Source organism: Hemiscyllium ocellatum, chromosome 48, assembly GCF_020745735.1.
Source record: "Hemiscyllium ocellatum isolate sHemOce1 chromosome 48, sHemOce1.pat.X.cur, whole genome shotgun sequence".
Classification (NCBI taxonomy): Eukaryota; Metazoa; Chordata; class Chondrichthyes; order Orectolobiformes; family Hemiscylliidae; genus Hemiscyllium; species Hemiscyllium ocellatum.
This window is the reverse complement of record NC_083448.1, coordinates 4,966,064-4,989,225: the sequence shown is the minus strand read 5'-3', so window position 1 is coordinate 4,989,225 and position 23,162 is coordinate 4,966,064. Positions and strand designations below refer to the sequence as shown.

General features: G+C 51.2%; 1 protein-coding gene across 6 annotated transcripts in view; it reads left to right on the top strand.

Annotated features, from left to right (window-relative positions):
* LOC132836994 (2-oxoglutarate dehydrogenase complex component E1) overlaps positions 1–23,162 on the top strand; it is an 88,378-nt gene that overhangs the window by 23,906 nt on the left and 41,310 nt on the right. For 3 of the 6 annotated variants that reach the window (XM_060856602.1, XM_060856601.1, XM_060856603.1), the window contains exons 3-5: positions 7,794–7,982; positions 8,888–8,990; positions 19,308–19,352. In XM_060856602.1, the coding sequence (XP_060712585.1) occupies positions 7,794–7,982; positions 8,888–8,990; positions 19,308–19,352 (337 nt within the window). Of the gene's footprint in view, positions 1–7,793; positions 7,983–8,637; positions 8,738–8,887; positions 8,991–19,307; positions 19,353–23,162 lie in introns of all 6 variants that reach the window. The other 3 variants (XM_060856604.1, XM_060856605.1, XM_060856607.1) reach the window with 3 other exon arrangements.

Genomic DNA, 23,162 nt, shown 5'->3' with positions numbered 1-23,162 from the left:
AATCCTTGCAGGCTGCCATCTTTAACATGTCCCTTTCTATCCCTAGTTCTATTGATTAGCCAATTCTCTGTCCAGGCTCATTTCTATTCCCAACGCAGCAGGCTATTAAGTAGCCCCCCCCCTACAAATGCCTTTTGGAAATATTTTATCCTACGATCTTCCTGCAGCTTCACACTCCTCAATCCTGCAGCCCTCCTTCCTCCTGGAGCCTTTGTCCAAACTATGAGTCAGTGTTTCCTTGGCAAATTGAAACACCCTGGATCCGTTGTCTCTGTTTGAACTGGTGCGTTTAACAGCACCAGCTGTTGCGGAGCACGGAGCTGTTCTGCAGTCATCGGAGGGTGTGGTTTGCTCCGGGAATGTGAAGTTTCAGGATGGGTTGCTTTCGGAGCTGGCTGGAAACGCATAAGTTAAGGTGCCCCTGTCGCGCTCAGATTGTTGGGGCCTGCTCGCCTGTGAAATGTTTGCCAGGATGGATCTGACTAACCAAGAGGCGGGGAAAAAAGAAACCACTTTTGTTGGTTTGAGACAATTGTGGATAAATTGTCGTTGAGTGTACTCTCCTGTTGCAGTCAGACAATTGGTAGGCCATTACTACGCATACGATTGGGATTTCCTGGAAAGACCTGTCTGACTGGGATCTCTTGTGCTGTCCTCTGGTGCAGTTTGAGATAGTTCCACATTTTGAACAATTTTGACAGGCGATGAGACCCCCCCCCCCCCCCCCAACCTCGCCCCAGAGTCGAGCGATTTGGCCTTTTATGTTGGCCGTCTGGTAGAGGTAACCCACAGATCTTGGGGTGACTTTCCTTGAGCTTCCTTCTCTGTTGGTTGCTGGTGATCGTCAATGTTTTTTTTCCTCTCATCTTGCCCCCCCCCCCCCCCCCCCAGCTCATTATCTTCAATGCCTTCCTTGGCACGGAAACTACACTGGCATCGCCCACCCCGAATAAGTGTGAGGTGATGAGCTCACCAAGATTGGGGAGTATTTCACGAATGGCAGGTCACTGGGGCATTTAGAGGAGCCTCGGGGTAATTATTCACCGATCCCTGAAGTCGGCGGGGCATGTGATTAGTCGAGTAAAGAAGACATATGGGGCGCTTGCTTTCATCAGTCACGGTATAGCATGTAAGAGCAAGGAGGTACTGTTGGAATTGTAAGGAGGTTTGGTCAGGTCATAACTGGAGTACGGTGTGCAGGTCTGGTCATCTTGCTACAGAAAGGACGTGTTATCACTTAGGAGGATACAGCACTGGTTCACCAGGATGTTGCCTGGGATGGCGAACCTGAGCTATAAGGAGAGTTTACCAAATCACTAGCAGTAGCTGGTAAGCTGGAAGGCCAAGTAACACACTGTCTCCTTCACAGTGTATAAATCACTCACTAGCTCTCCACAGGAGATCCACAAGTATTTCTGGGCATTAGATCTCCAGGAAGATAAGGCATGAGAGAAGGTGGAGAAGAGGTTTAAAGCAATGTTCCGGCGATGAGGAATTATGAGGGGACACTCGCCTTTACTGGTCAGTGCAATGAGTTTGGGGTTGGGAGGTCATGTTCGGGCAAGTGGCGAACGTTGGTTTGGCCGCTCTTGGAATACTGCGAGCAATTCTGGTCTCCCTGCTACCAGAAGGATGTCGTGAAACTTGAAACGGTTCAGAAAAAAAAACTGACAAGGATGTTGCTAGGGTTGGAGGGTTTGAGCTATAGGGAGAGGCCGCGGGGTGACCTTCTCGAGGTTTATAAGGTGAATAAACAAGGTCTTTTCCCTGGGCTGGGGGAGTCCAGAACTAGAGGGACATAGGTTTAGGGTGAGAGGGGTAAGATATAAAAGAGACCTAAGGGGCAACCTTTTCACACAGAGGGTGGTGCGGGTATGGAATGAGCTGCCAGAGGATGTGATGGAGGCTGGTACAGCATTTACAAGGCATCATATATAGGAAGGGTTTCGAGAGATATGGGCCAAATGCTGGCAAATGGAACTAGATTAGGTTAGGATATGTGGTTGGCATGGATGAGTTGGACTGAAGGGTCTGTTTCAGTGCTGCCCATCTCTATGACTCTCTGACAGACTAGAAACGTCTGGGTTGTTTTCTTTAAGCAGGGAAGACTGAGGGAGGACATGATGGAGCAGTTTAGGATTTTGAAGGGTATGGACAGGGTGAATAGAGAGCAGCTGTTCCCCTTGGTTAAGGGATCAGTCAGTGCAGGGCATAGTTTCAAGGTAAGGGGCAGGAGGTTCTGAGGGGATTTGGCAGGTGGTGGGAATCGGAATGTACACCCAGGGAAGGTAGTGGAGGCTGGAAACCTTGCAACCTATTACAAAAATATATTTGGATGAGTACTTCAAAATATGATATTGAGGATATGAGGCAAGTGCAGGAAATTGGGATGAGTGCGCTTTGTGAGTTATTTCAGTGCAGACTCGATGGGCCGAAGAGCCGCCTCAGGGCTGTGTTAATCTGTGAATCTAATTATCCTCGAGCCAAGCTCGGCCAGAGTCAACCACGCCACTCTGACTCTGGAGTCACGTATTGGCCAGACCGGGTAAGGATGCCAGATTTCTGTTGGTAAACCCGACGGGTTGTTTTTCTCAACCACCAACCGATGCCGGTTTCATGGTCGCCATGGCTACAATGAGCTTTCATTTGCAGGTTTTAAGCTTTAAATCCCACCAGTGTCCCTTCGAAGTGGCCCGTGCCAGTTTTAGAAGCGGGAGATGAGACTGAGCCTGTCTTGTGGGTGCGTCGTTCTCCTGACGCGGTTCTGATTTGACCAGGCCGGATTGAAGCAGCTTCCCCACGCCTCTGTTCGAGTTTCTCTCTCTCTCTCTCTCTCTGCTGCACACTGTAAACAGTGTTTGCTTTTACGCCTGAAGCCTGGGTCTCAGCTGCCAGAATCATCCTGGGACCGCTGTATAAATAGCTGCTTGTGTGGACCAGGCCCAGGCACTGAGATAGTGGCGCGATTGGTCATTCCAGGTGGCACGTGGGGTCCTGTTTGTCCCCGTCAGGAGGGAAATGGTTAGCTCATCTCCATCATGGATCAGCTCGCAGGCTTGCTCCCCTCGTACAGAGCCAAGTTCCCTCTGCACCGCTCCAGTAAATCTTTCCTGGGCGTGCTGTCACGATGGTTACAGCTCCGTGAAACACCGCGCTCCACTTTTACCCATCTGCATCTCAACTTTGTCAAATGAGCAGGGAATCTCATTCCGAAACGATCACGCAGAATGCCAGGCGCCGATTGTTCTCTTTTAATGGAATGAAAAGAGGAATTATCGGCAAAATCTACCCTCTTCGTTGCTCCTGTCTACACAACTGAAAAGGGAGAGACCAATGGGTCAAGTCAAGCCAGCTTTGGTTGCCATGAGTTTATGCTTGACACAAGATGGACCCTTCCCATCGCTGCTCAACTGTCACTTGCTCCTCTAGACTGGCAGTTCACTCCCAAGGCCGTACTACACGACGGCTGGAGGAGGAGCGCCTCATCTTCCGCCTGGGAACCCTCCAACCACAAGGTATGAATTCAGATTTCTCCAGCTTCCTCATTTCCCCTCCCCCCACCTTGTCTCAGTCGGTTCCCTCAACTCAGCACCGCCCTCCTAACCTGCAATCCTCTTCCTGACCTCTCCGCCCCCACCCCACTCCGGCCTATCACCCTCACCTTGACCTCCTTCCACCTATCCCACCTCCATCGCCCCTCCCCCTAGTCCCTCCTCCCTACCTTTTATCTCAGCCGGCTTGGCTCTCTCTCTCTTATTCCTGATGAAGGGCTTATGCTCGAAACGTCGAATTCTCTATTCCTGAGATGCTGCCTAACCTGCTGTGCTTTGACCAGCAACACATTTGCAGTAGGAATCTGGCGCAGGATCAGGCCATTTGGCCCCTCTAACCTGCTGTTGTCCTTCAGTGGCTGATCCCATTGGCCTTCATCCCACTTTTCCTGCCTGTTTTCCCCCATAACACTCTTCTCCCTTGTGGCCCATAAAATCTACCAAGTGCTCTTAACTGAGGTCCCTTTGAATGGGGAAGCAAGCTCCATCGACCCAGAGAGAAACAGATTCCTCGTCTTGACCTTGAGTGGAAGGCTCCTTGTTTTGCAAACGGCGTGTCTGGTTTGAACCCACCCCCCAAGTTATCCTTCAATCCCTTACTGGCTGTAACAAGGAGAGACCTCTTTAATCTGCCTAGAAGATAAGATTTTTGTTTGACCTTGCATGTCGAGGCTGAATGGGCTGGTTTCTTTTCCCCCAGAGTGTCGGAGGCTGAGGAGTGACCTTGTTGAGGTTTATAAAATGAGGGGGCATGGATAGGGTAAATAGACAAAGTCTTTTTTTATTTCCCCAGGTTGAGAGAAATTAGGTTTAAGATGAGGGGGGAAAGATTTAAAACATAAGATCCAAAATTGTGAGGGGCATGGATAGGGTAAATAGACAAGGTCTTTTCCATGGGGTGGGGGAGTCCAGGACTAGAGGGTTAGGGTGAGAGGGGCAAGATTTAGAAGGGACCTAAAGGGCTACTTGTTCACGCAGAGGGTGGTACGTGTATGGGATGAGCTGCCAGAGGAAGTGGTAGAGGCTGGTACAATTGCATCATTTAAAAGGCTTCTGGATGGGTCTATGAATAGGAAGGGATATGGGCCAAGTGCTGGCAAATGGGGCTAGATTAATTCAGGATATGTGGTCGGCACGGACAAGTTGGACCAAAGGGTCAGTGTCTGTGCTGCTTGCCTTTTAATGGAATATTAATCAAGTGGAGACAGATCACAGAACGCTGCAGTTCAGAGGAAGCCTGGGTAACTGGATGTGACCGGCAAAAGGTTAGAGTGCAGCTGCAGCAAGTGACTAGGGAGGCTGAGGAAACATTGACCTATGTTGGGGGGTGAGGTGGGGGCTGGGTCACTGACTATATTCAAGGTGGACTCGGGCAGTTTTTAAACTAGTCCTGGGCCTGACCCTTGGGGAGTCTGTTTTCAATTGTCTGATTAAAGTACGGCACCCTCGATTAAAATGCAGTCGGATGGTGCTTGAGTTCCTCCCAAGGAGGGAGCTTGTACTAACCATTGGTGCCATGAGGATCTTTCCAGTTTTGCAGCCTTCACGGCCCGCTGCCCTGTTATGTGATGTGACCCTGCTGGGCTTGTGGGCTCGATTTACTGACAGTCAGGCTGGGCGGGGGGGTGGGGAATGGCTTGTACGTAGGTGGGGGGGGGAAGCTCACTTTCTCCCTCACCTGACTGGGTATCCCAACGGCTGGCTGACCGACCCATACCCTGGCCCGCTATTGAGGACCAGGAGCCACTGGGCTCTCAGCGGGAGGGAGCCCTGATGGATTCATTGCCTCTCTCCTTCCATTGACCCTGGCATTCAGATCAACCAGAGGGAGCTGGAACCATTCCTGAAGAAGGGCTCATGCCCGAAACATTGATTCTCTTGCTCCTTGGATGCTGCATGACCTGCTGCGCTTTTCCAGCAACACGTTTTCAGCTCATTTCTGCTAATTAAACCAAATACCCAGAAAAGCTCGCCTTGCCTCAATCTGTTCAAGTAGAAGTGACAGAGAACTCCCAAATTCCACCATTTGAAGAAAAAACAATCCCAATTTATTCTAAGTCTAAAAGTGAATGTAAATAACAACTATTTACAATTCTAAGCCCCGCTTTCTCAAAATGTTTGTTGTTTGCCTCTAACTGTACAACAATACATTGTTCCTGTAACAACCTGAATTAAAATTACATCAACTTAATTTCAACACCACATAGCGGTGGTAGTCATCTGTGTCTGTCTTCCTCTGGCTTGTCGATCTCCCTGGGTCGTGTTCTGTCTTTTGCTGCAACAATGATTAGATTAGATTCCCGACAGTGTGGAAACAAGCCCTTCGGTCCAACAAGTCCACACACGACCCTCTGAAGAGTAGCCCACCCAGACCGGTTTCCCTCTGACTAATGCACCTAATACGGCCAATTCACCCTGACCTGAATATCTTTGGACTGTGGGAGGAAACTGGAGCACCCGGAGGAAACCCATACACAGACACTGGGAGAATGTGCAAACTCCACAGTGTTTCATCTGAAAGAGGTGCCCTTTGGTGTTTTGCATGACAGCTCTGTCTCAATTGCAGTTACTCTGTCAATGGTAGTTAGCCGTTGTCTGACTTTCAAAATGCCTGCTTCTTTCTACCCCAAACATTGGGTCGTCTCACTGGTTCGAGGCTGGCAAAAACAATAAATTCAAACTCAATTGGGTTTTAGTATCCTGGGGCATAATTTGGACTGATTAAATTCAAATTGTGGTCAAAACAGTAACCAACCCAGGTGTCCATTTTCCATCCAATTTTCAATTTTCCAGAAGAGTCTGCCAGCTCGACAGGACAGGTGCCTGCAAGCTCTCAGCGTGAAAAGAGTGTTCTCTCCCTCTCCCTCTCCCTCTCCCTAAGGTACAGTTCACGCCTTCAGCTTCATAACAGGGAATGTCAAGTCGCCCCAGTCCCAAAGCTCTGTCATTGGAGAGAGAGAGGTAGGGGGAAACTGGAACTAGTGGGGAGTTGAACTAGAGGGGTTACCATTCCTCAGGTGAGGGAAGAGCTTGAAATGGGGAGTCCTTCACTCGGCAAGTGCGGGGAAATGAGCCTGGATTGTTTTCCTCTCGGGATGAATACTGTGAGAATGTTCCCCTCCTGAAAGTCTACAACCAGGGGGCACACCTTGAAACTAAAGGCGAGACTTCTATAGTTAATGGTAAGATCCTAGGGAGTGTTGCTGAACAAAGAGACCTTGGAGTGCAGGTTCATAGCTCCTTGAAAGTGGAGTCGCAGGTAGATAGGATAGTGAAGGCAGCGTTTGGTATGCTTTCCTTTATTGGTCAGAGTATTGAGTACAGGGGTTTGGAGGCCATGTTGTGGCTGTACAGGACATTGGTGCAACATTGCGTGCAATTCTCATCTCCCTCCTTTCGGGAAGATGTTGTGAAACTTGAAAGGGTTCAGAAAAGATTTGCAAGGATGTTGCTAGGGTTGGAGGATTTGAGCCAACGGGAGAGGCTGAATAGGCTGGGGCTGTTTTTTTTCCCTGGAGCGTCTGAGGCTGAGGGGTGACCTTATAGAGGTTTATAAAATCACGAGCTTGGATTGGGTAAATAGACAACGGTGGGGTGGGATCAGCACTTTAGGGTGAGAGGGGAAAGATTATAAAAGAGACCTGAGGGGCGATTTTGTTTCACGCAGAGGGTGGTACGTATATGGAACGAACACCGAAGGGTCTGTGTTTCCATGCTGTGTAACTCAAAAACCACTCTCACCTTGGTCTTAAACCTAGAGAGTGATCCCCAGAACTGTCTTCCCCAGACAGTGATGGAGGAAGGGTCACGGAATATATTTAAGGCAGAGGTGGGGGTCAATCCTTGACCACCCGGGGGCCACAGGGTGAAAGGGTAATGCAGGAAAGTGGCAGAGGGGGCTATACCATGTGACTTGCTCCGGTTTCTCCGATTGGGTGACTCTCGGGCATGTCCAGCACAGCTTATTTTAATGCACGCGGCTCGAGACATACCTCCTCACATGGTTCAACCTCATGTGCTTGGGGTCAGAGATTTGGATCTTGGAGCAACTATTGACATTTGAAACAGCTTGGAGCAGGCTCCTGGTGGTTTAGAGGCACTGTATAACTCTGTCAAGTTGGCATCTGTGACTAAGATGGGTGCCCTCAATCAGACATTACATCATTTTATGTCTAAACTTTAAATTTCCAGCCCTGTTTTAAAGTCGCGATATCTGCTTTTCCACTCTGTCTCTCCCTGCAGTCTTGGGATGTGTTCTTCCGAAATGCCAATGCAGGGGCGGCGCCAGGCACAGCTTACCAAAGTCCTCCGCCGTTGGGTGCCAGCATGGCATCTCTGTCCAGCGCCCAGTCGGTGATGGTGGCTCAGCCCAACGTGGACAAGTTGGTGGAGGATCACCTGGCAGTGCAGTCGCTCATCAGAGCTTATCAGGTAACCGCCCGGTGGGTAGGGGGGAGTTGGAAGGCGGGCCCTGGTTGTATGAGTTCTTACCTCTCACTTGTTATCCTGTGCTGCTGCTCCCTTTGCAAGCTTACAGGCGAATCTGTGCTCAAGGTTCAAATACAGTGACCTGCAAGGCTCCTCAAGGTGAGCTGGTGTGTGTGTGTGCGCGTTTCCAGGCCTACCAAACTCAGGGAAGGATTTGCCGATGTATTGGCTAGTCGAGCTTGGCAGCCATTTTGAATTGAGTCAATGGGCAGCAGTCCCCTCATAATGTCTCCCAGCAACAAACTCGCCCTTTCCATCAAGTGGGGAGCCAAACCCCTTGAGCCGTGAACGGACACGGTCTTCCTCGCGGATTCTCCTCGACAGCCACCTCCTTCAGAGCTGCTGCTGTCTGTGCCTGTCCCAGGGCCTGTCAGGATGTGGGCCTCCCTCCAAGCTGCTGCTGTCCTGGGGCCTGTCAGGATGCGGCCCTCCCTCCGAGCCGCTGCTATCTGTGGCCTGTCAGGATGTGGGCTTCCCTCCGAGCTGCTGCTGTCTGTGACCTGTCCCGGGGCCTGTCAGGATGCGGGCGTTCTGCGTCGCTCGAGGCCCTTTGACGAGCACAGCCTAAAGCCTTTTGTTCTTGTTTCCCGTCCCACAGGTCAGGGGTCACCACGTCTCAAAGCTTGATCCGCTTGGCATTAATGTAGTCGCGTTCGATGAGTCGGGTAACGCTTTTCCAGTCGGGCCCTCCAGCCTTGGTGAGACGCGTTTCGGGCACTTCCGTTCGCGTTGACGTTAAGGAAATGTATAAAAAAAAATCCTCTCTTCTCCTTCCTCCTTCCCTCTCTCTCTTTCTCTCTCTGTGACTCCCTCCCTCCCTCCCTCCATTTTCCTTTTCCTCATTTCAGATCCGGGGTCACCATGTTGCGCAGCTCGACCCACTAGGAATCCTGGATGCGGACTTGGAGTCGTCCCTTCCAGCTAACCTAGTCACCAGCTCAAACGGACTTGGTGAGGGCTCTAGAGTGGGCGGGCCCCTCTCCTCATTTTTTTTTTAAAAAAATGTTTTGGTGTTGGAGCTCCTCCCCTGTGTCTTTTTGTTTTTTATAAACCCCCCTTTCCAACCAACCCGAGTTTTGGCTTGTAGTTGTTAAAAGCATGCGTGCATGTAGTGCCGAACACTCTGCACTCTTCCTCCTGTATGCTGATCTGCCGTCGGGCTGCACTCTTGAATGACACCCAGTGCATGTGTGAGACTGTGTGTGCGTTCTAACACGACCCTCGCCGCTGCTTCTCCCACATAACCTCTGACACCTCGCCCCCCCCCAATCCCCTACACCGCCAACAAACAAAATCTCCGTTGTCTCCCTGGGCAATTCAAAAATACCACGTCCATACTTCCTGTCACTGAGTCTGTACTCGAACTGCAGTAAAAGGATTTTACCGACGTATGTCAGACTGCGGACCTACCTGTTGGGCATATTTTCTTCAAAAATCCTTTTCGTTTCTCTTAACCGTGTCCCGGAGTTGGCCGCCATTTTTTTTTCTCTCTCTGCCGAATGTGTGGTTCAGTTCGTTTTGGCTTCTGTCCGCAACCCTGGTGCATTTTGGGGAATTTTAATTTCAGTCGTACCTCAGGCACGTTTCAGGTTTTCTTTCTCGTCTCCTCCCTCCGGGTGTCGAGTTGGCCTCACCCGTGGGCAGCCCTCCCTCTCGGTATACTGGGGTTGGCGAATACAGATCGGGTCTTGCTGTGTCTTGTCGCTGAGGGGCGCAAGTCGAGGTTCAAGAAGCAGTGTTTGTCTCGAGTCAGAATTCTGTCTGCCTTCCTTCCTTCCTCCCTCGACAGATTTAGGGTCCGAGGCTGGCACCGCCTCTGCCCATTGTCGTTGACCGGCTGGGAATGTGAGCCCGCCGGAGAAGCCGGGGCACTTTTGCTTCTGTCGATGGCGTGGCTGTGCCCTGTACACTTCCTGCAGACAGCATCCCCTTTCCCCACCCACCCAACCCTACTGCCGCCCGTAAATCCGCTCCCACCGCCATCTTGTACCCCTTGGCAGAAGGGATCTCGAGTCTTTCAAAGCTCTGTCAAGCTGCGGTGACCAGCAATGCTGTCTCGCTGCGGTGAGCGTAACCCTGGGAGCAGTTTTGTTCGGTGTTTTGCTGAGTCTGCTCACTAATCTGTCGAACGGCCGTTAACGCTGGGAGCCCGGCGCCTTGTGCTTGTTTCCTTTCACGCTTTGCTTGCTGTGTGTGTGTGTGTGATACATTGCGTGGTGTGAACGCGTTTCCCCCCCCCATCGGTTTTGTTTCCCATGCGGTGGGGTGGGAGGGAGTGAGGTAAAGCAGCCTGCCTAATATTTGAACCTAAAACAGTTTGATTCTGAGCGAAAATAAGGTACGTTTGCTTTTTTTTAAACAAGTAAAAGAGTCGAGTTGGCTGTTTCGCCTTGCCGGACTGTCTGAAGTTCCTCTCGTGAAGAAGGCAAAATGGTTGAAGAGATTTCTAGCCATCTATTGGTCAGACACAGACCGACTGCAAAATTACATATTGCTTGTTCATTGTTATTCAGTGTTGGGACTGAACTGTGGCACGTAGCTCCGCCCTGACCCCTCAGACGAATTGCTATTTGAAACAATAGCAATTGTTAGTAGTCCACGTTTCATTGGTTGATGTTGGGTCGGGCAGCGTACGTCATTTTAGCGACTGACGAGGGCTTTGTTGGAAAGTTATTACAAACGACAACCTTTTGCCTTTTCGGGGAGGGCCTTTCGCTGTCCGGAAGCCAAGTTGTCACTCGCGGGGAGCTCAGCTCTCTCCTCTTCAAACGTGTCTTTGGTGCGCCTCGAGAGCAGGTGGGCCTGCTGGCCCAGAGGTCGGGGCACTACCGCTGTGCCGCAGGAGACCCTGAGAGCTCGGCGCACCAAATCTAAGAGCGTCGACTCTGGAGGAGGTCTGCCTGTGAGGGAGCTGTGTTTGTGATTCTGCTGGCTCGGTGCGCTCACCTGTGTCCGAGGATAAGGCACAGTCTCCAGAAACTCCGCGCCTGGTAACCGTGGAGGTGGGTTTATCCCTCTCCCGTTGTTTCTCCCGGTTAATTTTTAAGCAGGCTGGGAGCAAGAGGGGAAGGGCTGGCAAGACAAAAGTGAATAATGTACAGTAATGTGAGGGCGGCACGGTGGTTAGCACAGCTGCCTCAGCGCCAAGGTTCGATTCCAGCCTCGGGCCGACAGTCCGTGTGAAGGTTGCACGTTCTCCCCGTGTCTGCGTGGGTTTCCTCCCACAGTCCAAAAGTGTGCAGGCCAGGTGAATTGGTCGTAGTGTCAGGGGTGAATATAGGGTAAGGGGAATGGGTCTGGGTGGGTTACTCCTCGGAGGGCCGGTGTGGACATGTTGGGCCAAAGGGCCTGTTTTCACACTGTAGGGATTCTACACTTTTTTTTAAAAAAAGTGTACAGTCGCGCCCACCTCCTGTCTGAGTCAAAGTAAGGTCCTTCAGTGCATTGAGCCTGTGGCAACCCTTTTGAAGTAACGTAGTTCATCCCAATCCCCACAGGATTCCTCTCCCTGCCCCCCCCACCTTCATTGACTTATCCGGTTTCCTCCTGAAGATGAGCTTTTAAATCTGTTTCCACCCTCCTTCCGGTTGGAACTGGATGCCTTTTTGAAAGGGAGAGGTCTTTCTTTTTAAAAAAAAAAGTGCTGCGCCAGGGTTTTCATCTGCCCAGGCTGTTGTTGCCAGAATCCACTCCCAAAGTTTTGACAACTTTCCCTCTTACGCTCCTCAAGCACGCAACCTCCCGAAGCCTGGCTCCAGTCCTAACCTCTCCTGAACCTGCCCAGGTATACATCGCCTTTCCCTTTTGCCGTAGCACTTCCCTGCCAAGTGCCTTGGTAACTTTTATTACGTCCTCGGAGGCGCAAGATAAACGTAGCCGGTTGTTGCTGTAAGGCCGGCAGCTTCCATTTGCAGCTGAAGTTGTCAGTCCCTGTTACTGTTCTAATAATTCCCTCCCCTGTTCATAAGACAGTTGAATTCCTGTTAAATGTTGAGCCTTAATCTGTTTCTCATGCAGTCTTTTAGTCCTCTTTTGTTGTTAGGCCCCCTTCTCCTCCAGTTCTCCCCTCTAGCTATCACACTCGCCGTATGGCCCGACATTTCAATGCAGTCCTGGAGTCGTACAGCACAGAAACAGACCCTCCAGTCGAATCGATCCCTCATCCCAAACCGAACTAGTCCCAGCTGCCTGTGCTTGACCCCAATCCCTCCAAACCCTTCCTATTCATGTCCTTCCTTAAATATCTTCTAAACATTGTGACTGCACTTGCGCCCACTACTTCCTCTGGAAGTTCGTTCCATACATGAACCACTCTGTTCAAAACAAAATTGCCCTTCGTGATTTAAAAAAAAAATCACTCTCCTCTCCCCCTTTTTTTTTTAAAATATGCCCCTTAGTCTTGAAATCCCCCAACCCAGGGAAAGGGCAGCAGCGGTTCCACCTTATCAGTGCCCCCTCATGATTTTATAAACCCCTGTACGGTCACCCCCTCAACCTCCTACGCTCCAGTGAAAAATGGCCCAGTTCCCCCCTTGTAACTCCAACCCTCCAATTCTGCTGAATATTTTCTAACTCACGATCAGCATAGCGATTTCTGCTTAATAATATCCTTCCTATTTATAGTGAAACAAATTTTTGTAAATTTGTTGTTAAGATGAAACTAGAAAGCTGTGTTCTCAGGATTTTGACCTTTAATTACTCCTCCTTCCCCACCCCCACTGTGTCCAGCCCTTAATCAAGTCATCACCTCTTTAAATGCTTTTGATTTGGATTTACCATTGCAACTGACCGTTCCTGTTTCAACTCGCTGTGTTTCACTCTCCTTATGTTCAACATTTTGTTTTCCTTCTGCTGTGAACCTACTGTTACGATTGCCATTCCCAAAAGGCTCGCCCTTTTTGAAATGGGCTGCACTATACTTCCTTTCCTGAAATCCAACACTTGATTGGCCGAATTAATTCAGGAATTCCTGTCCTTTCCGGCCCCTTGACCGGGAATAATTGAAGCCCTCCGATTATCTCGGCCAAGTAAATGTTCTCTGTTTCTTGTCTACAATTTGTCTGCCTACAGTAAGCACAATATCAGTGCGATAGCTCACAGAAAATTTCTGAAGAACTGCAGGATGCTGGAAATCCCAAAAGGAAGGCCGAAATTGCTGCAGGAACTCGGCAGTTCTGGCCGCATCTGTGGAGGGAAAGCAGACTTGACATTTCGAGTCCTGTAACCCTTCCTCAGGATAGTTAGCCTCTAACTCCACCGAAATCGATTCGACAGTACATAAATGCCCTTTCCAGCACTATGCAGGCCAGTGCGTTTGCTACAACCGTTCGGAAAGATGTTGTGAAACTTGAGAGGGTTCAGAAAAGATTTACAAGGAAGTTGCCAGGGTTGGAGGGTTTGAGCTACAGGGAGAGGCTGAACAGGCTGGGGCTGTTATCCCTGGAGCATCTGAGGCTGAGGGGTGACCTTATCAAGGTTTATAAAATCATGAGGGGGCATGGATAGGGTAAATAGACAAGGTCTTTTCCCTGGGGTGGGGGAGTCCAGAATGAGAGGGCATAGGTTTATAGTGAGAGGGGGAAGATTGGAAAGGGACCTGAGGGGCAACTTGTGCCAACACAAAGCTTGTGTGGAATGAGCTGCCAGAGGAAGTGGTGGAGGCTGATACGATTACAGCATTTAACAGGATGGGTATATGAATAGGAAGGGTTCACAAGAAAATGTGAAAAAGGGCCTGCTGGCAAACAGGACTAAAGTAAGTTGGGATATCTGGGTTGACAGGGACGAGATGATCTGAAGGGTCTGTTTCTGTGTTGTACAGCTCTATGACTTTAATTAAGTTTTTTTTCCCCCCGAATAACTCATGGTCTGGGGTATTAAGTGCCCGTTTGTTATTTACGGCTGAACCAAGTCCCTGTTCTTGCCAGGGCAGCAGTAATCCCCAGTGGGCAGTTGTGTCTGCATCTCTCAGCCTCCGTATTTATCCTGCTCCAGCTGCACCTTCATATCACCCACTGGAAATCCATTGTCATCCGCCACGCAGCCTGTGTGTGTGTGTGTGTGTGTGTGTGTGTGTGTGTCGAACTGAAAAGGTTTGCTGTGAATTGACGACAACCAGGGTCTTGTGCATTTGCTCTGTGTGTGTGTGTGTGTGTGGAGCATGATAGCCTGACAAATGCGTGCCGTTTTGAAAGTGTCTCCATTTTTTTTTTAAAACTGCATTGGCTCTCGAGTGTTCTGGCATGGGTTTGTCCGCCCAGACCGGGATCAAGTTTTTCTTCAAACAGTGATGATTTACGCTGTGCGACCTTGTGGTAAACCTTTCTCTCCTCAGCTCTACATTAGCTCCAACAGAGTCTCCCTCGCATGACTCCCCTGGAGGTATACAGCAGGGAAGCAGGCCCTTTGACCCAACTCCTCCATGCCGACCACCTTTCTTAAACCGAGCTAGCTGTGTTTGGCCCATATCCCTCCAAACCTTTCCCTATCCATGTCCATGTCCAGGTGCCTTTTAAATGCTGTCATTGTACCAACCTCCATCACTTCCTCTGGCAGCTCTCACACCACCCTCTGTGTGGAAAAGTTGCCTCCTCGGGTCTTTTTATATCTTTCCCCTCTCGCCTTAAATCCGTGCCCTCTAGTTTTGGGCTCCCCTACCCTGGGGGAAAGGAGCTTGATTAGATTAGATCACTTAGTGTGGAAACAGGCCCTTCGGCCCAACCCGACCCACCGAAGACTATTCACCGGCGTTCCTTCCTTCACTGGAAATTCCCTCAAACCCGATCTCCACACGGAATACTTGCCAGAGAACATAGGAACAGGCACTTAGTCCCTCCAGATTGTCCATTCACAGCTGACCTGTGGCCCATATCCCTTTTCCCCACACCCCTCGCTTAAGAAAACTTTCTGTCAGATGTTAACATGAACGACCAAGCTGCCTTTTGTGGAAGAGTGTTGAGGATTAAAAATTGCCATTTAGAATTAAACTTTGTTTTTTAAAACGACAGTGCTCACGTGGGAAGGCAGCAGTGCAGCGGACAAACTTAAACCCAGTGCCACTTGGACAACTGGCATTTAGTTTTGCTCGATTCGGCCTTTTCAACCGAGATCCTAGCGGCAGCAGGAGAGGACAATTTGGTGGTTCCTTCCCAGCATTCTGAACGGAGTCCCTGCCCCTTTGTTGAGGTGGGACTTCTGCTTTCTCACGTCTGGAGGACTGCTGCTCTCTTCCTCCCCCTGGCATGCCCCTCCAAAGGGAGCTTCCCAGAAGGAAAGGCCAGTGTGTCAGCAAGGACAGCAGCCGCTGAGCCTGCTGGCCCCTCGCTGCGGTTGTCCCACAGTGTGGGCACCGTTCCCGTACCCCCACCCTGTGTGCACTGAGGGGTGAGCGGTGTCCTCTCGCCTTCGGGTCTGCGTCCGGCTTTTCCGAGACAGCCGGGCCAGATGTTTTGCCTCTGCTCAGGGCTGGCCGCGGGTTTCCGAGCGCACGGCCTGTCTCAGCCTCCTTTGCTTGTCTGGCCAGCGTGTTTACCATCTTCGAGAGGGACATCCCCTTCTGAACAAGGCCTCAGTGGCCTATTCTCCAAGATGTCAGTGGGAGTTCTTGATTTTTTTAAAACGAAAGTGTCTCCTCCCATTCTGCAAACCTGTTCAGCAGCCTTCGCACTTGTATAAAGCCGTACCATACGCATCAGCTCCCTAGTCCAGTGCTACACACACACACACACACACACACACACACACACACACACACACACTCTCTCTCTTCATCCAAGAGTAAAATCCCTCCGTGCCTCTGATCTGCTCGTGTAGCTGCGGTGTTTATATGGTTGGTCCGGTTCATTTTCTGCTCATTAGTGTAACCTCCAGTCGTCAGAGATGCCTACAGCACAGACTGAGGCCCTTTGGCCCGTCGCGTCTGCGCCGGTCGGAAGTCAACCGTCTCGCTGTTCTAACCCCCGTTTCCCCAGCACATGCCCCATGGCTTTGGCACGGCGAGTGCCCCATCTAAATCCTCCTTCAGTGTGTCTCCAGCAGCCTCTGGGGGAAAACATGTTTCCTCACGGTTTTCCCCCCCTCCCCCTTCCCTTAAATCTATTCCCCTCCCCCCAGATCACTGATCCCTCCACCATGGGACAAAGCTTCCTTCCTGTCCACCCTCTCGATACCCCTCACCATTTTATCTGTCTCGCTCATCTCCCCTGTCCATCTCCTCTGCTGTGAGGAAAACCACCCCCAGTTGGTCCAATCTCTCAAAAGAACTGAAACTCTCCAGCTTCTCCATGAGGCGCCATCCTTGTAAATCTCCCTCTGTCCCCCCTCCCCTCTCTCCCAGTGCTATCCCATCCCCCCCCCCCCCATGTGGATTCTAGAATTGCCCACAATACTCTGGCTGAGTGGTCTCACCCACATTGTATACAGTCCCCAGCCAAACCCTCCCTGCTCTTAAACTCCATGCCTGGGTGGTAAAGACAAGTATACCACACGTCGCCGTAACCACTTTATCCCCTTATACTTTAAGGGGCCAGTGTAGATGCACACCAAGGTCCCTCTGATCCTGGCTGCTTTCCAGTGGTGTCACGTTGGAAGGATTCAGGGCTGGTTCCACTCTTTTCCCCCCCCCCCCCTCAGGACAAAGAGACAAATTCAGGGACCTTATGGAAAGGCTTTGCAGTGTCCCCAGGGTCAGAGTTCACTTTCTCTCTCGTTTTTTTTCCCCTACTTCCCTCCGTATCCTCCTTTTCTGCCTTTGTTTCCATTGCGCCAAGGATGCACGAGCGACGCATGGGGAGCTCTCGCTTCCCAACCCTGCGACCCTGCTCACGGCAGCCCTGAAGGAGGGAGCCGATGTGGTGGTTCTTGGCAGCCCCGGCTTGTGTTTGCTTTAAAAGGCCGCTTTGCCGGGAGCGTGGTGGGTCCTGGGACTGTTAGTGCCCCTGGGTTGCCAAGCGGCTTGCTCCTGCCCAGTGACGGTTCAGTGGAGCTGGACGGTGGTGCCACTTCCTTTTCGCACGTGGAGAGGGGCACTAAGCTGCCATCTCCCCTGGGCTTGCTGTTCACGAGGATGCTGCTTGTCTGCTCTTGCGTCGTCGGAGGTGACCAGTTACCGGCCTTATTTAAGAGCTCTGTTGGGCAGGCTCCTGGAGAGAACCGTTATCGGCGTGTTTTCCTTCACCTGTTTGGCGTTCGAATGCACGTTCCTAACACGTAGAACGCGATGTTGCGAAACCTTGCAGTCGAGAGAAGCTAGCTCATTCCGAGTCACCAAAGGCCACTGGTGAGGTGTGAGGCGACTGGGATTGATATTGTAGACCCTCACAAACTGGTACTGTTGACCTCTCGACAGCAGCAGTGTAAAGATCAGCCGATTGCAAAGGCCCTCTCCCGCCTCTCTGGACACAGCCTGAGGAATTGTCTGTCCCCCCCCTGTCGGATTCCCGTGTAGCCGAGCTGGCTCTCGGTACTACCTTCCGGATACTCTCCTGCTCGTCCGGTCAGGATGAGCAGGGAACGTCGGTCACCCGGGGAGGGAGGGAGGGAATGCGGCCTACTGCTCTGCACGGCCGCGGAGCCTCCGCGGGCTCAGCTGCATCAGGTCTGTGCCTTAGCTGTCATGGACTGCTGTGCGCCACCCATTGGAGAAATAACCTACCGCTGCATGAGAAAAAAACCCCTTTCCTTTCAGCTCCTCCACCCCCTTTCCCCTCCCCCCGCCCGCCCCCAACTCCGCCACAGACCCTCCGACATAGCCTCCAGTTTCCACATGCATGGCTGCTTTCTCCAACCCCTCTGCTTCCCTTTAACTCGGTTTGAAAAACCGTGCTGTGCTTGATTAATGCTTTGCGATGCACTTGTTAAGACCCCGTGATAGATCAGTGGCCAAATCTGTACTGAAAGTGTTTTTTTTTGCCCCCCACCCCACTTTGAGCCACTCGTTCGCCGATTTGGATTTCCAGAAATTTCCCTCCCTCCTCTGCTCCCAACGCGGTTGGCACCGTCGCTGTCAGCCTAGACATGGGTGAGGAAGGATCAGCCGGGCAGCTGGTTTGCGACGCCAACGGCGCAGGGTTCAGTTCCCGCCACCCGCTTGAGCCGTCCGTGAAGGACTGTCCTCCTCTGCCTCTCCTGAGGTGCGAGTGACCCCTCAGGTTAAACCGCCCGCCAGTCGCCCGTGTTTTAATGAGAGAGCAGCCCACCCCTTGGATCGACTTTCCTTTTAAGATATGGAGAGCACTGTAGAGGGAGCGAGGGTGAGGCACGCGTGGAGAGATGGGAAGCATTACCGTGTCCGGATCTGAGATGAGGACCCGGAGTAGGGAATAATGCAGTTCCCTTTTTTTTGTTTTTTTTATTCGTTCTAATAAAAGATTCCATTTCCCCGCCCAACGAAGCTGTTAGAGAGTTTGAGGGGCTGTGTCTTTCGAGGTCGCTTTCCCCTCCCCCCGCCACGAGCGAGATGTGACCCGAGAGCGCTGCGGCGGTACCTGAGACAATTTAGTTTGCACGCGCCCGTGTCTGTGCGGGTGACCTCTGGGTGCTCTGGTTTCCTCCCACAGTCCAAAGATGTGCAGGTTAGGGTGGATTGGCCATGGTAAATTACCCATAGTGCTCAGGGATGTGTAGGTTAGGGTGGATTGGCCATGGTAAATTACCCATAGTGCTCAGGGATGTGCAGGTTAGGGTGGATTGGCCGTGCTAAATTGCCCGTATTGTTAGCTGCATTGGTCAGGGTAAGCGTAGGGGAGTGGGTCTGGGTGGGTTGCTCTTCAGAGGGTCGGTGTGGACTTGTTGGGCCGAAGGGCCTGGTTCCACATTGTAGGTAATCTAATCTAATCTAATCCCTACATTTTAGCGCATCACGAGCAAAATTCAGACATGTTCTTGACCACTCATTCATTGCTCTCCGCCTTGCCCGCCCATCGCATTGTACAGGTCTGTTTCCCCCAAATGTTGCCCACTGCTGTGCAGGCCAGGGGCCTGGATAGGTTCTGACGGAGCCCACATTGGGGGTGCAGTAACCCTTTGACTATACCAACACGCTAAGCAACCCTTTCAGTATTGAGGTTATTGATCCATCGGTGTGTTCATGTTGCATCCTGTTGTTGTGAAGCCATGATCAGTTTTCATTTGCCTGGAATCACAAAGGCCTCATTTCCCTCCCCCCAGCCAAATCATCTTTGATCGTTTGCTTGTGACATTTTTTTTTTAAAAGACTAACTGTTTTGCTTGCTGTTGTGTTTTGTCTGTTTCTTGCATTCTTACCCATAGACATCGCAGTCTGCAAGGAGCGCCTGAAAAGATTGACGGTAGGAGGTAGGCAAGAGCTGGTGGTTTTGATGTTCAGCCAGTTATATTTTTCTTGTGTCTTCAGCTTTTGAGAATGGTTTCTCTCTTTGGATTGAGTGAGACTAGTCGGGGGCGGGGAAAACGAGAGCTTGGTTGAGAAATCGAGTAGCTGTTCAGAAGCACCTCGAATCGGACATCGAAATCACCACCCGCTGTGTGAGCTAACCCAGGTTCGGGTTCCCCAAAATACAGACGGCTCGGAGCGAGTTGCTGTTTGGTGGTTGTCGAATCCTTGCAGCGCAGGCAGGGGCCAATCGGCCCGTCCGGTCTGCGGCGACCCTCCCCCTGTAACCCTGCATTTCCCATGGCTAGCTCCACCGAGAATGCACATCCCTGGACACTGGTCGATCCACCCGAGCCTGCTCGTCGTTGGGCATCTTTGAGAGACCGTAAATGCGTCAATTTGGAAACCAGTAGACTGTCGTTAAAACCCTGAAGGAAGGATCACAGATATCCCTTTGGGAAGGAAATAGAATCACAGAGATGCACAGCATGGAGACAGACCCTTCGGTCCAACCCGTCCATGCCGACAAGATATCCCAACCTAATCTAGTCCCACTTGCCAGCACTTGGCCCTCTTAAACTCTTCCTATCCATGTACCCATTCAAATGCCTTTTAAATGCTGTCTTTGTACCAGCCTCCACCACTTCCTCTGGCAGCTCATTCCATACACGCACCACCTCTGCGTGAAAGAGTTGTCCCTTAGGTCCCTTTTATATCTTTCCCCTCTCACCTTAAACCTATGCCCCTCTAGTTCTGGACTCCCCCACTCAAGGGAAAAGACCTTGTCTATTTACCCTATCCTTGCCCCCTCATGATTTTATAAACCTCAGCCTCCGATGCTCCAGGGAAAACAGCCCCAGCCTGTCTAGCCTCTCCCTGTAGCTCAAGCCTTCCAACCCTGGCAACATCCTGGTAAATCTTTTCTGAACCTTTCAAGTTTAACATCCTTCCTACAGCAGGGAGACTAGAATTGAATGCAGTTTTCCAACAGTGGCCTAACCAATATCCTGTACAGCTGCAACATGACCTCCCAACTCCTGTACTCAATACTCTGACCAATAAAGGAAAGCATACCAAACGCTGCCTTCACTATCCTATCTACCTGCGACTCCACTTTCAAGGAGCTATGACCCTGCACTCCAAGGTCTCTTTGTTCAGCAACACTCCCCAGAAGCCTAAGATCTACTGTATCTGCCCTTCTCAGTCAGTCAGGCCTCCATGTAACTCCAGGCTCTCCCCGTCTGCGATGCTGCTGATTCTGGACTGTTGTCCGAATTGGGCCCAGCAATCCCAGTCCCGTTCACATCCGGTTAAAAGGTACCGGGCCCTCCATGAAATCCTGAGGGTGGACGTTGTCTCAAATGAGAAGGAAAAACCGTGTCACGATGTCTCCGATCTAGAAACCAGTGGCCTCTGTATTTTGGGGATTCAGTTCTTTTTGTTTAGTGTTTTTTTTTTGCGACTGACATTGTTTGGCGTGTTGAGAAATGCTTAACAGATCTGAGCTTGAGACCACAGTCAGAGGGCACTATAACGAATAGGGGGAGGGCGGGCGGGGGGTTAGCTCAGGAAGAGAAGACAAGCCAAACCATTTGACTCTGTTTGTAGAGAAGCTCTGCGCTTTCATGCTTGAGTGATCCAGCTCCTCTAGAATGGTAGATGTACAAATTCTTGACGGCCGGCTGTGCATCCTCTTTCCAGACCGTGTCATTTTAATGGCGCTCTCTCTTTGTGCTTCCAAGAATGCCTTCAGCACCTCCAATCCTCCTCCAGCTCCCAAAAGGCTTTTAAGTTTTTTTGTTTTTCCTTTTGTTGTGTGGCACAGTTCCCTCCGGATCCCTTGTCTGTCGATCTGTCTGTCCGTGCTGTGCTCTTCACCCATGTGGTGGTGTGTGTGTGTGTCTCAGCCTGCAAAGCATCTCATCCACTTAGTCAGCAAGACATGGAGCCCAACTGAGGGAAGTGGGGGGGGGAGGGGTCGGCCATCTTGGTCAGTTGTCTTGATGGCGCCTTTTCTGGACGTTGGGCCCCAATCGCACGCGTCCCCAAATCGGGATTTTCAAAGCCAAGGAGACGCCCAGCGTGCGATCGCGAAAATAGCGAGGTGTCGTTGCGACCGTCCAGGTGTCTGTTTACGCTTGTCAAAGTCGGTTGTCGCCGTCTGCCCCCAACTCCCAGAAGCCTTCCGAAAGCAAACGCCTGCTCGAAGAGTGACCAGTGTTTGTTCCTTTGCCCTTCCCGTGACCTGAAAAGCGAAGCTTTCCGTGCGGAACTCCCTGGGGCCGGCTGAAGACTGCCCTCTGCACCCCCTTTCCTCCCCGTTTCGACAGCTTTGAAGTTGAGGTCGTGGCGTAGAACGAGGTGGTCAGATGAGCTGACCATCCCCTTCCTACAACATGTGGCTGTAAAGGTATAACACAGAGCTGCCAAGGCCTCTGTGAAAGGAGTGAAATGATGTACCAAACCTAACTAGCCTTAATCACACCCTCTGTTAATTTTCTCAAACAATTAATAATTAGCTGGTTGTTCCAGTGAATTTCTCATTAAGTAGTTTGGTAATTAAGGTGATCCAGAGATATCCAAGACTTTGCGTTCCCTTTCTCTCTCTCTCTCTCTCTGTCTTTCTGTATGTAATATTTTGTTTTTGTTCTCTGTTGAGTTTGCCAGTTGTGTTGTATTCAGTTATCCTCTCCCGTGTTGTGTGCCATGTCAAGTCCGCAAAGCCACTCAGCTGGCTTCAGCGTCCAGAAGCTCAGCTGTCGTTGAATATATCCGGCCAAGCCAGTTGCTTTTTTTCCCCTGCCCGTTGTCGTGTCCCGTTTGTCTGGCGTGCGGTCTTCAACGGCCAGCCGGCTGGTTAGTGCGGACCTGGTCACGTCTGTCGAGCCCCGGTTCGGATTCAAGTTCTGTAACGTTTGAAACCCGCCTCCCGGGATGCTGTGGTGCAGACTTTCGCCGTGATGGGGGGGGGGAAGCAGGGTTGTGAGGATGACTCCCCTTGGCGTAAAGTGTCAAAGCAATTTTTTTGTCAACACGAACAAGCGCCTTCCTGGTGGCTGTGGCTTGTGCCCTGGGGTAGCTTGTGTGGAATTGGCACCATGTTCCTCGGCGTACAGCATGGATTTGCCCAGGAGTTGCCGAGTGAACTGTTCTGTCGGTCATTGCAGGTGGAAAATAACTAGATTTTGAGTGCTGTCCACCCTGCATTTAGAGGGTTCTCTGTTTTTTATTCTCTTTAATCGCAACGCACACCCCCAAATAGAAACTTGACGCCATATTTGTGGCGTTCCCATGAGGCTGATTTGTTTGGATTGAAATTGGGGGAGGTGAGGAAGGGTGGGGTGGGGGGGCTCGTCGTAAAGACGTAACGACACGTAGGCCGAGTCGCTGCACTAATGGCTGGGTTTGCACGTCTCTGCTTGGCTCCGAACCGTTCACCGTCGAGCTAGGGCATCGAGAGCTGAGCTTGCGGTGTGTTCCTCACGTGCATGCTTGGCGTGTTCGTCCTCTGTGCGCCCGTTAGTTGTGCCCATTTCCGCCGGAGCGCGGGTGCTGCCGAAGAACTGTGCGGTTGAGTGCTGAAAATTAACTTGTCCTGTTCTTCTTTGTTCCTCCTCACGCCCCTCTCCTTGTCTCCAACTGTGTTCAACGACATCTTTTTCTCATTGCCACCCCTCACGGTTCTTCCTCTTTGGTTTTTCTGCTCAAATTGGACATCCGTTCTCCTTGTGTCTGCCCCTTTTCCACGTCCCTCTCTGTCTGTGTGTGTGTGT